At 40.0% G+C, this 14,562-nt stretch overlaps 2 protein-coding genes across 8 annotated transcripts in view; one reads left to right on the forward strand and one right to left on the reverse strand.

Moving 5' to 3' along the window:
- The window catches only part of arid1b (AT rich interactive domain 1B (SWI1-like)), a 68,808-nt gene extending 60,711 nt beyond the window's left edge, over positions 1-8,097 (forward strand). For all 6 annotated transcript variants that reach the window (XM_043219053.1, XM_043219052.1, XM_043219056.1 and 3 more), the window contains 8 exons: positions 1,636-1,774; positions 1,878-2,029; positions 2,988-3,120; positions 3,214-3,333; positions 3,419-3,497; positions 3,590-4,355; positions 4,434-4,564; positions 4,730-8,097. In XM_043219053.1, coding sequence (XP_043074988.1) covers positions 1,636-1,774; positions 1,878-2,029; positions 2,988-3,120; positions 3,214-3,333; positions 3,419-3,497; positions 3,590-4,355; positions 4,434-4,564; positions 4,730-6,499 — 3,290 coding nt within the window. In that variant the 3' untranslated portion in view covers positions 6,500-8,097. The remainder of the gene's footprint in view (positions 1-1,635; positions 1,775-1,877; positions 2,030-2,987; positions 3,121-3,213; positions 3,334-3,418; positions 3,498-3,589; positions 4,356-4,433; positions 4,565-4,729) is intronic.
- A 391-nt stretch (positions 8,098-8,488) lies between these two features.
- tmem242 (transmembrane protein 242) lies at positions 8,489-13,958 on the reverse strand. 2 transcript variants are annotated; one of them, XM_043219068.1, is made up of 5 exons: positions 13,778-13,958; positions 12,989-13,116; positions 11,959-12,059; positions 9,087-9,224; positions 8,489-8,979 (listed from the first exon to the last, which is right to left on the reverse strand). In XM_043219068.1, exons 1-5 carry the CDS (start codon positions 13,951-13,953, stop codon positions 8,866-8,868), a joined length of 657 nt encoding a protein of 218 aa, XP_043075003.1. In that variant the 5' UTR covers positions 13,954-13,958; the 3' UTR covers positions 8,489-8,865. The 2 variants fall into 2 exon arrangements, with proteins under 2 accessions (XP_043075003.1, XP_043075002.1); XM_043219067.1 differs by having other exon boundaries at positions 11,947-12,059.
- Positions 13,959-14,562: the final 604 nt, after the last annotated feature.

Genomic DNA, 14,562 nt, shown 5'->3' on the forward strand with positions numbered 1-14,562 from the left:
ATATATATATATATATATATATATATATATATATATATATATATATATATACACACACACACACACATATATATATATATATATATATATATATATATATATATATATATATATATATATATATATATATACACACACACACATATATATATATATATATATATATATATATATATATTTTTTTTTTTTTTTTTTTTTTTATATAGAAGTAATATAAATTATATGAATATACATGTAAATAATTTCAAAATACATGAATGCATGGGCATGTATACATACATAATACATATACACAGTACACACACATATATTATGGTAACAAAAACTTTTATGAATACGATTAATCGCAATGAATCGCTTGACAGCACTAAAACGAAGTGATGGAAATGTACATTTTTATGCCATTCTTAGATTTTTCTGCATCACTCGCTCGTGGCTCTGGTCCGGCTGCCCTGTAATGAATGCAGAGCGGCTCCACACAGAGCTATAAATATCTGACAGGTGACTGAGTCCAACTGAGACGGACAGACGGGGGGGAAGGGGTGAGAAAGAGAGCTGTCAGGCTGCTGGCTTAAGGATCCCCGTCCCCCTCTTCCTAAGGCTAATGACTGATGATGTCACAGGAAAAGAGAGAGAGAGAGAGCTGTCAAACAGCAGGGGAGGGATTCCCTCCGAGAAGATTAATGGGGGAGGAGTGTGGGATAAAAACAAAAGTGACCTCAGCCTGACCCCTCGCTCAATGCAGACCAGTGAGCCAGCACTTTTTCCCCCTCTCTCTCTCTCTCTCTCTCTCTTTCTCTTTCTCCACCGCCCTCTCCGACTCTCTAAATATGCGTAAGGTCATTGGCGGTCACACAGAATGGAAGTGTTACAGCATAGCACCATGTATTGTTTACTTTTAGTGCTGAAAGACGATTTTGTGGCTGGCAACAGATCAAGGACATGTAAAGCAGACACTCTTTCATTCCCTCGTTCTTTCATTCTGCCCCGCTCGTTTTTTTTTTGTTCCCCAACGCTGAAATCTTTTGAAGTACCTTTTACTGCTCTGAGCTGCGGAGGAAAATGCAAATTGGTTTTATTACTTTGCATCAACCGAGCCGTAGAAATTTCAGACGTTATTAGGACGGTGTCCTTTTATGCCATTGCATTTCTATGGAAATTAATAACTAGTGTATTCAAATGTTATTGGATTATGGAAATGCAGTCTGGGGATTGTAAGATTTTGGTTCCTTTCCCTCGAGCTTGCAAGAAGTGATTAGGACATTGTCATTTGCTTGTAGATTTATAAAACACCATTTAAGCAGAATCAGAATATTATTTCTTTAAAAAAGGGGTATTTTAAAATATTACACAAGCTGTTTTATATGTTTTAATGAGGCTTTTACACTGTATAAATCGAGGCAATACGCAGTTCATTGTATCACTAAGAATCAGTTTTGATTTAGGCAATTGCAAAGCAGTATTTTCAGTGCATCTAAATTTACTAATTAAATAATAAAGAAATCTATATATGAATTTATTGCATTACTGCAACATTCTAAAAAGCATCAAAATGCTAAATGTTTTTTTTAAAGCTTTACTTTTCACCCCAGAAGTTAATCCTCATTCTTGCTCCGTTTGTGCTCCGTTCAACAGCAAACTCAGGCTCTCTTCAGGGGCCACAGACTCCTCAATCTACAGGCAGCAGCACCATGACAGAGATGCCAGGGGACCTAAAGCCGCCAACACCAGCTACAACACCTCACGGACAAGTGACCCCTCAGCCGACTGGCAGGTAGGCTAAATGAATGCAATTTATATAGAAGATGCATTATGTTTTAGTGTTCGTTACTCTCGCATATGTATTCATTTGTCCTTGTTTTACCCCACATCTTTAGAAACAGTGGTGTTAGTGTGCAAGATCCGTTCTCTGAAAGCAATGACCCAGCCTTTCAAAAGCGAGGCCCCATGCATGGAGGAAGCAGTGGAGATGCCACCTCTAGAATGCAGTTTGACACCAGTAAGGATCCCTATGGAGCTGCTAGGAAAGGTGTGTTGCTATTACGAATACGGGGCTGGTTTCACGCTTCTTCTGTCTGCTCACTGCTGCCTCCCCATGTCCTCCTCTTTTTAGCGATGCATAGTAATTATTTTCTTGGACACTGCTGCCATCTAGTGTCTTGCAGGTTGAAGTCGGCATAAAATCAAAAATGGCCTAGTTTATTTTCTTTATAATATGTTACAACAATTTTACTATAGAATTAATTCATTAGTGCAGTTAATTATAGGAAAATGTATTATATTTGCATCTGTTATTTTTATTTTAAGTGCAGTACTCGAGTCCTCTGAAATTACTTTTTGCATATTACAGTCATCATCTTGGGCAGCGGCTTGAATAAATATGACCTGATTCCTCAAAATTTTCATCACCTTTATAAGCTGATTAAATTTGTATTTGATTTAGTTTTTATTGCGGTCCTATTTTACATTTCCTTTTAACAATATTTACTTTAGTTTTTTTTTTTTTAGTATATCTATTTTAACTTTAGTATTTTAATACCAACGTTAATACATGATTAATCAAATACATTTAAATATGTTTACATTTAATAAATGAACGTACTTAATTTTTAATCTGTTCTATGTACTATAAAATACCAAATAATTTTATACCTTCTTCTTTTGTTAAGATTGTAATGAAAGCATGAAAATAGTTCAGTAGTTCCGCTTAATTTTCCTGTCTGTGATAGAATTCATTTTTATTTTTGGTTTTTTTTGTAATTATAATTATAAATAACACTTCAGTCAACTACAAACTGGGATAATGATCTCTATTCTGTAATGCAACAACCTCTTTTCAAATGTTACAAAATACCCAATTAATAATACAATTGTGCTTATTTTAAAGAAACAAAATGTTAAAGTATTTGTGAAAAATCGTTCATGTTGTTTTTAGTCCTGCATATATATTTTTCCCCACGCAGTTTAAAGTATTCATTTGTGTTCAGGTGGTTCTGAACCCTTCATGCCAGGGCAGATGCCAGGCAGTGGCATGCAGGATATGTATCCACGTGGACCGCCCTCAGGGATGGGTATGGGCCCACGACCCCAGTACTCCTACAACCCTGGATTTGAGAGGAGGTAGGCCATAACTTCACTTCATGGCCTGGGAAAAAACAACAATGTAGAAATCAAAATTTGCATGTCAACATTATTTAATGTTTGTGTTCACAGGCCAGACCATGTCATGGGTCCAGAGGGTGGAATTGCTCCTCCTGGAAATCAGAACAACATGGTGCCTTCCAGCAGTGATCCCAGCATGTTCTCGGGCAACAGATACGCCTCTCATCAGAGGTATGTAGTAATTTGCAATTGACTAGTGTGTAGAAAGGTATTTGGTGTGTGGAGCTAGAGTATAATATTTTCTGTTTTACTATAGACATGGACATGACGGTTATGGGCAGCAATACCCTCACAGTATGCCATATGGTGCACACGGGATGTATGCCCAGCAGCAGGTCAGTGATCAGATTCCATCCTATTTGTGATGATATTGTGGTAAATATTTGTGTGTACTGCTTTAAACATTAGACTCTATTTATTTTTACAGAGTTATAAGCGGCCTGGGGAAGGGATGTATGGTCCTCCTGCTAAGCGCCATGAAAGTGAAGCCTATGGTATGCAGTATGGTGGCCAGCAGCCTGACATGTATAGCCAGTATGGTTACCCTGATCGCAGGCCAATGCAAAGCCCATTCCCCTATCCATATGGACGCGACCGCATGCAGCCAGGTGGGCAGGGACCTCCTCAGCACAGCATGATGAGTGGTGGACCACCCCCATCATCCAACTCTAGCGGTGGGCCTCAAGGGAACATGTGGCACACCAGGCACGACATGAGTTATGCTTACCCTGGCCGGCAGGCTCACGGGACCCCCTACTCCTCCATGAGCCGTGGAGATGATCCAGAAGTCAGGGCCAGTCAGGACAGTCAGTGGCCTGGTCAGCGTCAATCCCCCTACCCACCACACTCTTCATCCTCTTCCAGCTCCATGCCCCCCATGGCTAGCCGGCAACCACCTTCTTCCTATCAGTCCCCTCCAGCGATGCCAAACCATATATCTCGAGTCCCAAGCCCTGCACCATTCCCTCGCTCTGTGGGTGGCTCTATGTCACCCAATAAGGCTCATATGATGGCCTCTATGAAGCAGATGCAAAAGCCGGGTGGCCCAGGGTCGATGCCAAGCTCTCAAAGTAGTGGTCTTCCTGGGCAAGGCTTCCCAACAATTAATCGGGAGGTCACTTACCCACTGGACTCTGTAGAGGCTACGCAACCTCAGCTTAAACCTCGCCGAAGGTTAACATCCAAAGAAATTGGTAAGAAACACTCTTCCAGTAATAGCTTTTGAATGGTATGGTTATGACAAGGTTCTAACTGTGCTTGTGTATCTTAAGGCACACCAGAGGCTTGGCGTGTGATGATGTCCCTGAAGTCTGGTTTGCTTGCTGAGAGCACATGGGCCCTGGATACTATAAACATCCTGCTTTATGATGACAACACGGTGTCTTCCTTTGGCCTTTCTCAGGTCAGTATGTACCAGGCACTAAAAGGCTGTAAGGCTTGGGTTGAGAGGATAGCAAATGATTGCAAAAGTCTTGGTGGCCGTATTTAAAAGCAGTTTCTAAGAAATGATAGGTGTGTATACTTTTGATAATGAACATATTGTGATTTGTGTCTTTTCCATTTCTAGATGCCTGGTTTCTTGGAGCTTGTTGTTGAATATTTCAGAAGGTGCTTAATAGAGATCTTTGGGATCCTTGAAGAATATGAAGTCGGAACAGACGGTCAGAAAACTCTTCTTGGTCCATGTTCGGAGCCCATAGAAAAAGAGCAACCTTCCAATCAAGATTTAAAAAGCCAATTCAGTACAGAACAGGTGGAGAGATTAGACGTGGAGCCTGAGAAACCTCAGCCGAGCAGCTCTACAGCAGCACTCAATATGGATAAAAGGGAAGACTCTGCAGAGGGTAAGGCCGACACTGGTAAAGAACCATGTCCCCCTGTGGAGCCCAGACCCAAGCAAGCTAGTAAGTATGATAAACTCCCAGTGAAAGTTGAGGAGAGAGAGGCTGTGGCTGATTGCGTGGAGGATCGATCAGAGCTGCTAGGCCTGGCTGGGGAGTTCACCAGCGGGCTTCTGCATTGGAAGGCAGGAGGAGGGGACTCCACTGCCCACATTCAGACTCATTTAGAGAGACGTAGAGAAGAAGAAGAAAAAGAAGAAGAAGAAGAAGAACAGAAGCCCTCAGAGAATCAGGAAGCTGCACAGGCACCAGGACAAGAAACGGTTGAAGAGGAGCACAGGAGGGAAGAGGAACTGAAAAGAGAGCTTCCAGGGCCCTCGGAAGAGAACTTGACAGCCACTGTTGATGACATGCTAAGTTCACGTCCAGGGTCCTTATCAGGAGGTGAAATTCAGACGTCATTCCCCTTCCGCAACAGAGAGAACCAGAGCAACATTACTTTGCTGGAAGATGAGCCTCGATGCTGGGATGAAGCACCTCTTTCTGTTGCCGAGGGCTGGCAGGATGAGCTGGCAAAGCGCTGCATCTGTGTATCCAATATTATTCGTGGACTCTCCTTCGTCCCGGGCAATGACAGTGAAATGGCTCGGCATCCAGGTCTAGTGCTCATTCTCGGAAAACTTGTACTTCTGCACCATGAGCACCCTAAAAGAAAAAGGATGCCACCGACCTACCAGCGAGAAGAGGAGCGAGGTCTGGCTTGCAGCAAGGACGAATGGTGGTGGGACTGCCTTGGTGCCTTGCGTGAGAACACCTTAGTCACCCTCGCCAACATTTCAGGACAGCTAGACCTGTCCATCTACCCGGAAAGCATCTGCCTTCCCATTCTGGACGGGCTGCTCCACTGGATGGTGTGCCCTTCGGCCGAGGCCCAGGACCCCTTTTGCACAGCCAATGGCTTCTCCTCCCTCACACCACAGAGGCTGGTGCTGGAGTGTTTGTGCAAACTGAGCATCCAAGACTCTAACGTTGACCTTCTGTTGGCCACGCCTCCTTTTAGCAGACAGGAGCGCCTCTTTGCCACTTTAGTGCGGCACGTCGGTGAGAGAAAGAGTCAGGTGTGCCGCGAGATGGCCGTAGCCGTTCTCTCCAATCTTGCACAGGGTGACCCCACAGCTGCCCGAGCCGTTGCCCTGCAGAAGGGCAGCGTGGGAGCCTTGATAAGCTTCCTAGAGGACAGTGTTGCCATGGCACAGTATCAGCAGAGCCCTCACAGTCTCTTGCACATGGGACACCCCACCCATCCCGAGCCGCCCAGCATCAACATGATGTGCCGGGCCGCCAAAGCCCTGCTGGCCATGGCCCAGGTGGAGGAGAACAGGCCTGAGTTTGTGCTCTACGAGAGCAGGCTTCTTGATATCTCCCTGTCCTCCGTGCTGAACTCTGGTGTGGCGGCCATCCTGTGTGAGGTACTGTTTAAGCTCGGCCGCTCGTGACAGGCACAAAGGAGCCAGAGCCTGGTGTGCCATCATGGGAACATACAGTATGGCTGAGCTGAGCCACAGAGATCACACAGAACTGTCGGTGTTATATTTTTATTTAAGGAAAAGAACACAAACAAAAAACGTTTTTACATACAAATGAATATATAGAGAATATATATAGCTCCTCTGCCCCATTTCCCAGTTTTCATTTTGGATTTTTAAATGATTTTAATACGGATATTTAATACTTGGTCTTTTTGTTTTCATTTTTTTTCTATTCTTCTTTTTGTTTTGTTTTGTTTCATCTGTGTATTTTCTTTCGTTTGTTTTAACCAAAGTTGGCATCCGATACCGTTAGTTTTTAGAGTATTTTGCTCTCAGAATGTTTTTAATTGTTTTGATGCAGTGTTTCGTTTGTTTTATTGTGGGACTTTGTTTATTCGGGGAATGCAGATTTATTTAAATTGTGAGACATGTTGTAGATAGAATTTCTCTTGCAATGTGTTGCGATAAAAGAACAAAAAAAAGCTAAAAAAACAACAAAAAAAAAAACACTGATTTTAAGACATACATGTATACAGCTCTGAAAAAAAGCATTGTGCAATAGATTTAGCTGGCTCAGAGGGGAGATTAATAATGAAATGTGAATGACCACAGGCAATGTTCTGATCTGACCACCAGTATTGCACTGTTTCACCACACCAGTATCTGAGGGTCAAGCGATTGTCGGTTCTAAACCGACTTGCTTCCATATTGGTGCAGCCACAGAGGGTCCTCTCTCTGACGGCGAACTCAAAGTGCTTCGGTTACCCCTCTTCTCTATTCTATATCCACGGGTCGATTTGTATATAGGAACTGTACATTAAATGGGCCCCTTTTCACTTTTTTTTTTTTTTTTTTTTTTTTTTTTTTTTTCTTTAAAGAGATGTGGTATTATACAAAGTGAGTAGTTTATGCTACATGCTATTGACATTTTGCAAATAAATATTAAGTCATTGTTTTCAGGTGAGGATAGTCTCGAAACGTGTAAGGGGCCGTTCACACAGGGTGGGCTCTTGCATTCGACCTGCGCTATTTTTATTTAACTGTTGGTCATACGTGCTGTTTTTTTTTGGTGTCTTTTAAGATGCCGTCGAAGTTGAAATGCATATTTTGAAATGAAAACATGTCGGTTTTACAAGTGGACCAGTCAGATGGTGCTGGAAATGCATCTCCAGTGGATCGAGCATGTATATTAGCAACTATATATGGGAATGCGTAAATGCACCTGTTTAGTTCCCCTGTTTTTAATGCAAGAATCTGTCCTGTGTGAATGCCCCCGAAGACTTTCCTGTGTGTCTTATAATGGAGTTCTGTGTGACAGAGATAGCAATGGCTCCCTCTAATGGCCTTAGATTTTGAAAAATACAGGCTAACTGAAAGACGTCCGATGGCATAAATGTAATTCAATGTGAAAGTTACCCCAAAATGACTTAACAATTTTAACTGAAAATATGTACAACTCTTTATGTAAGCTCTTTTTGCTCTATATGATTTGATGACCATTGTTTATTCAGTATAAAGTCTTTATACATGTTCCACATGTTAAAAGTAAATGTACATGAAATTTGGTCGAGCACTGTGAACGTTGTTTTTCGGTGTTGTGTATTTTTTTGTGTCCAAAAAAAAAAGTTACCAAACCATGTATATCCTCAATATTGTAATATTTAAAAGCAACAAAACTTAATTTACTGTCAGTTAAGTATGATCGGTACATTTCTTCCCCGTCGACTCGAGCAGTGCTCTGTCCTGCTTCTGTCACATCGAGAAATTTAACCAGATTATATGACCCTAAACGCACAGAAAACACTCGCATTGACGCACGCTGAGGGAGGGCTGTCGTTCTGGAGCTTTTCTTTAGTTACTGCAGGGCACATGTTTTCGTCCTTTGTCCCCCTTTTTTTTTTTTTTTTTTTTTTTTTTCAAAACTGCTTTTCAGGGACAGCTTGAAAACAACTTCCACACAGTATTACAGGATGCTTTTATTAGACCTTGTCATCACATGATGGCAATTTAACACAATAGCTGCTTTAGTTTGATATTCAATGTATAAACACCAGCAGCCAAAGGGCAGTGATAATGTTTGCTAGGCCCACACAAATATCTAAAATGTATGGTTACCAGAAAAAAAAGATACTCCCCACACTTGAGTCAAACTGTCTTGGCACAAGAAATTAAGGCAGACAACCATAAGTGCCATTCTCCAGTGCTGTGGCCAAAAACGTATTTCTTTTTGCCGGATCTAAAGTGGCTGATTTTTGGCTCGCACTTGACCAAGCTGACCATCTGTAAAGTATTTTTCCCAGTCAGTGAGTTAACGCTGTCCGTTTCCTGCCTCCTCATTTCGACGTGAAGACGGAATTCCAGTCAAATGGAGCAGAATTCTCCTGAGCCTCTTCATTTTTGGGGACGGCTGGGAAAACGGACTGCATTTTTTGACGAAACTCCTTCAGCTGTCGTAGAGAAATGATATACATCACCAGTAGTTGCGGGTTATCGTGAGAAACGTATGAAAGTGGGCACACGGGATATAAAAGCGTGACTTTAAGTTGGTACGTACGCTGTGGACGCCCAGGGCCTTCCAAACGGTGAAGCTCAGGAGACCCACTCCGCACCAGGCGTAAAGTGAACCCCATCCCAGCGCTCGCAAGGCTAAAGACGCACCACTTTCTGGGATCGCAGCAGTTCCTATTACGCCCTGAACACATCGAGAGAAAAACAGGGTCGTTTACAGCCGATCTCTTATTGTACTAAAGTATTTTGTTCAGTTTGCTTACACTTCTAAGATATTAATATCACTAAAGAGCCCATTTTACTTCTATAGCCTGATGCATTACTAAGTGAAACAGGAAAACGTAAACTGATTTGATTTGTCAGGCTTTAATTTAGATTATGGAAATTGAGAAATGATTGATTCAAACAACATTCGAACAGGAAGTCATTACAGGAAGACAACATTTGGAGACTGATATAAATGGTGTGTGGATACGGTTTACATTTTCACAATCAAACCACTGAAAAGTAGATGGGGTACATTTTGAATTAAATCACAAAACCTTATTTTTTTTCGTCTTAATATAAAATAAATAAATAAATAAACTTAAATTAGTGTACGAGTATCATATAGAGGTATTTAATTACATTCTGGAATAAAGTAAAATATTCAAAAATATCCAGTAAACGTAGCAAAACAAAATATACATGCGTGTATACACACACACACACACACCTCATTTAAAAACAACTACATAACTAAATATACATACAAATAAAGTGCAAATATACATGTAATATTTTTTTTTAAATATTAAGAACTTTTTTTATAGTCTTTCAGCTTAATGCATGACAAACAAAAATGAAATCATCCCAGGAAAATTCTTTTTGAAAATGTCCTTTAATATATTTTCTGAATAAAAATAAATTCCCTAGTATTATTTAAACTTGGACATTCAATTAAAATATATGTTATACACTCATCTTTCACAGAAAGGTCTCTCTTCCCTTTTTAATAGACAAGAATGAGTTATAGAGAAGCTATAAAACAAACATAATTCTGGGATTCATTATAAACAGCACTGATCATAAATGCCAAACCGTTTTAAAAATAATCAAACTACTAAATAGCCTTAGAATATAAGCAGAAGCGCGTTTCAGATTATAAGAAAAAGCTAGCTCCCCCAGCCCTTTACAGTAAAGCATTCGCAAACTAAGATCTGACTCATTATTAACGTAAATAGGGTCCGTTTTTATTTCACGTTTACTTTAACAGTAAGTAGTTTGTTTACGCAAGTCTCCAACGGACGCAGCCACCGCTAATCACGTTAGCTGATTTAATGTCATTGAGTGTTTTTTGTGCTCCGCATATTAGATTTTCCGTTATTAGATGCAGCCATTGAAGAACGTACTGTAGAAACATATTTAGGCGTCTTCGTTAAACAACAATAAAAATCATAACAAAATAGTTTATTATTTCTACATTGATTTCCAAGCGATTAGCCAGGCAGAGAAGCTCGTATGAGCGTACGCTTATGAAGGCAGGAGAAGTGGTGAAATCATATAAATATTAGAGCGGGCAGAGCAGCTTGTTGTGATGCTGTTTTTGCAAAAGCAAGTACAGCTAATTTAAAAAAAACACTGCTCTGTTCACCTTATCTTCCTGTCCTTTCATCAGTGTTAGCTTATGGGAGATTTCTGTCTGCCTGGCAAAAAATAAATGACTATATATATATAAGCTACACATTTAGAAAGATCGTGTATGTCCATACTGCAAACTCCACAGGACGCGCTGATACTGTGTCAAAGCGACACTGTCCTGAGGAGACATAACAGGTCTAGTCAAGTGATTTGTCATTAATGGGACCCCGGCAAGACATATGATCCGTCGCGTCACTGACCCCGGATTGGATTTAGCCACTTAAAAAGCATTTTTGGCAAGACATGTGTTTACTGATGTGAGATAGTGGGCTAAAAATAGGAACACAACAACAAAAAAAAACCCAGACATAACAAAGAGGCCTCTGTTCATTTCTGAGATTATGTTCAAAACAAGTCATAAAATGGAATCAGTGTCAGCATTTACGCAACGTGTGAAGTTATCCGACACGCTCTACTGATTAGATGAATAACCAGAGCAAAAAACAGTTTCCAAGAAAGAAGAAGAAGAAAAAAAAAAGACTTCTGTGCTATGAGCCCTGTGTCACATTTTTAAATATTTTAATATAACACACTAAATAGGACTGAAACAAAATTGCTCGCGCTCCAAAACAAGTTTTTTTGGATTCACACTACGATTGAAAGTGATTTAATCTCACCGTTTAAGATTTGTAGCATTATTTTACATTTAAATGCTGCTTTATTATGATTGTCACTTTTCTCTTTTTGAACATTCTCTTAAGTCTATACTCGCACAAAAAAAAAATTCCAATGCAATTTTTTACACAAACGCACATCGTACTCATTTCACTGAGACTTTTTAGAACAACGTTGAGTTGTAAAAAAATTAAATAAAATCTTTTTAAATCATAGCCATCACAAATATCATAGCTGATGATGATAATAATAATGATATTTCTTATTCCCAAAACAATAATAATAACAACAGGATTTCTTATTCCAATAATAATAATAATAATAATAGGATGCGTTGTCAGGGTACTTTTGTTTTAAAACGCTGTTGAATTAAATTAATTTTAAAGAAAAAAAAAAAATCTAAATATTAAAAATGAAGCACTTTGCTTAAACCCTTTATATACAATGCATCATTAAAGTATTTGAATGAAATTTACCAAAAGTATTTTCAAACAGCTGTTGTCATTGCTTATATGGCATTTAAATCCTTATTTTAACCAAGCCCTAAAATAAGCCCATTGCTTTTCAGTGTGTAGCTTGATGCACGTTAGTACTAAATGTGAGTAACGTACTGCAGAAAATACCTTACTGAACCACTCAGGACTCTTCTTCTTAGCCACGGCAAGCGTGGACCCGAACCCTGCGATCATCCCCGCTGTAGCTACAGTACTGAGGAAAGCACATCCTGAATAAAGAGACAGCAAAGTGAGGTGAACATTTTAAAGGAACACTTGTAGTTACGAACATGCGTAACTCGACGCGGTCTGCTTCAAGAGCAGTCTGGACAATAATATATTCACTACAGTAATAACACCGATCCCAAAGCTATTGAATTAGCGTTAAAACAGAAGGAATCATGTACTACAACTGCACTGCTATATTTAGTGACGCACTTCGAGGCATCTTCTACAGACCACATGAAGGAACATCACCATGACAAACACGTAGAGCGGAGCGTAGGACCACAGGAAGGGATTTTAAAAGGTTTGAGAAGGTTAATCCGTGGTTTAATTACTGAATGATGGGTTAGAGTATCATGATAGAGTAAAATATTGCCATAGGCAGAAAAAATAGATTTGACTGAAATTGTTTCATTTATTTTCTGAACTGTTTTTTTCTGAATTGTAAAATATCGTGAATATGGTGATATGGAATATGAATATCGTGAACCGTCTTCATATGTGACCCCTGGGCTTAAGTAGCACTCGACAAAATGCACGGTATGGCTCATTGGGTCATATTTATTTATATAAAAATATATCATATTTAATAGAACATAGTATTTATAAATTAATATTTAGATTTTCGCACCTTGATATTTCAATTAACTGTAACATTGTGTGGCCAAATATTGCCATATCCTAATAAACCTTACATCAATGGAAAGCTTATTTAGTCAGTTTTCAGATTATGTATACATTTTCATTTACGAAACAAAAATATATATATATTTTGTGGTCTAGCGTCACAAATGACATTTAATATAAGTTTCTGCTTTCGTTTATGGTTAATCATAATAACGTCAGTTATCCAAATTTGTGATATCGACGGATCATTCGGAAATCTTAATTCATAAACACAGATGGTCGAATGTGCTATTAAAATATACCAAACCTTTTATTAAATGTGATTTGTCGTCTTCGGTGTCATTGAGTGTCCGGCTCGCGCTCGCCTGCTCCACTGACATCTTGAACCGGTCCGACGTACACAGACGTCCGGCGGGAAACACGTCAGGCGGAACCCTTCACATTCCAGAGAGAAACAGTGGAAATGATGTACAGCTTTCGCTGGGCATAAATGGCATTATAAAAGCGCCTGCTGTTGTATTATTAATCTTACAGTGTATCTATAATTGAGACGCGATTACAAAAATAAAATACAAATTAAACTCTAATATAAAAGAGTAACAATTAAGCTGTAATGGTTGTGTCGTGTGGATATTCGCAGTTTTATATGGATATGTATCGTTTGTTTTGTTTTGGGGGGTTTTCATGACGATATCTTCAAACTCATAATAAAGTAAAATTATATGGAACTAGATGTGTATCGTTGAGAGGAGGACTGAGATTCCGCCGATCGGATCGGCTGTGTTTTAAAACCGAGTGAGCTGCCTACCTAGACAACATTCGGGGCATTACAGACAGAGGGAGCTGTGCTGTCTTAATTTTCACTCTTTTAAAATTTTATATTTTAATATCGTAATATCGTAACACTGCGAAATATCTCCGTATGTATTTCGTAAGTGTTTTGTATATACGCATAAATAATGGCAAATTATAGACACCCTAGCTATATAGGCACCTCGCAAGATTTTGAGGTATAACGTTATTTTACACCCCCCACAAAAACGCAGTGTTTTGAGGCATATACTCGAAAATCACTGTATTTTAACCCGTAACTCACTTTCTGTTAAGCACGCTCAAATGTCCAGTCTGCATAGACAGCTGGCTATGATTTGAGACGGCGCCGCTGTTTATAGGGTCATCGTGTGTTGTGAGCTCATGCAGTTCACGCGCTGATCCACTCCATCCACGTCCTGCGTACAGCGATCCTTCCTCTCGCTCCTTCATCATCACCATCACCGATACAGATGATTAAACACCCTCCTCTGTTTGTTTGCTGTTGCGATACAGTGCACGCGGCGTCAGAACTAGATTTTGAGCTGCCGATCGTGCATTGAAACCTCCCAATGAACGGGATTGCGAGGACATCGGAAGGACGTTTTTAACGTTATATCCCGAGCGTTTCGAGTGGATTTGTGTTCGTCGGAGCGCTTTTGAACCGCGTTGACGGAGTTACAAGACGCCAGCAGACAAAGCGACGTTTCTGGGCATGATGTCCACATGCCTCTGTGTCCTGGAGCGCATCCTGTTGTGTTGAGGATAGACATCTGCAATGAAGGAGTTATCCAAACAAATATGTGAACCAAACACGCGGATCTTACTTCTTTCCCATCGTTTCGGGCGCAGATGTTAGCGTTTTCAACCTAATGCATTTAAAACGATTTCAATAAAACATGGAGATAAGAAAATGGTTCCACGCTTTTCTTTGACTGGATTGTGTAATGCTTCCTCCATCAGATCAGAGATGTTTCTTCAAGATCCAGCGGTCTCGTTAGTTCCTTGAGGACGTTTGAATTCTCATTCGCTTGTGTTGCTTTAAAGTTTCGTTTTATTGCTGGTGGGCAG

This window comes from Puntigrus tetrazona, chromosome 20 (genome assembly GCF_018831695.1).
Source record: "Puntigrus tetrazona isolate hp1 chromosome 20, ASM1883169v1, whole genome shotgun sequence".
NCBI classification, from domain to species: Eukaryota; Metazoa; Chordata; class Actinopteri; order Cypriniformes; family Cyprinidae; genus Puntigrus; species Puntigrus tetrazona.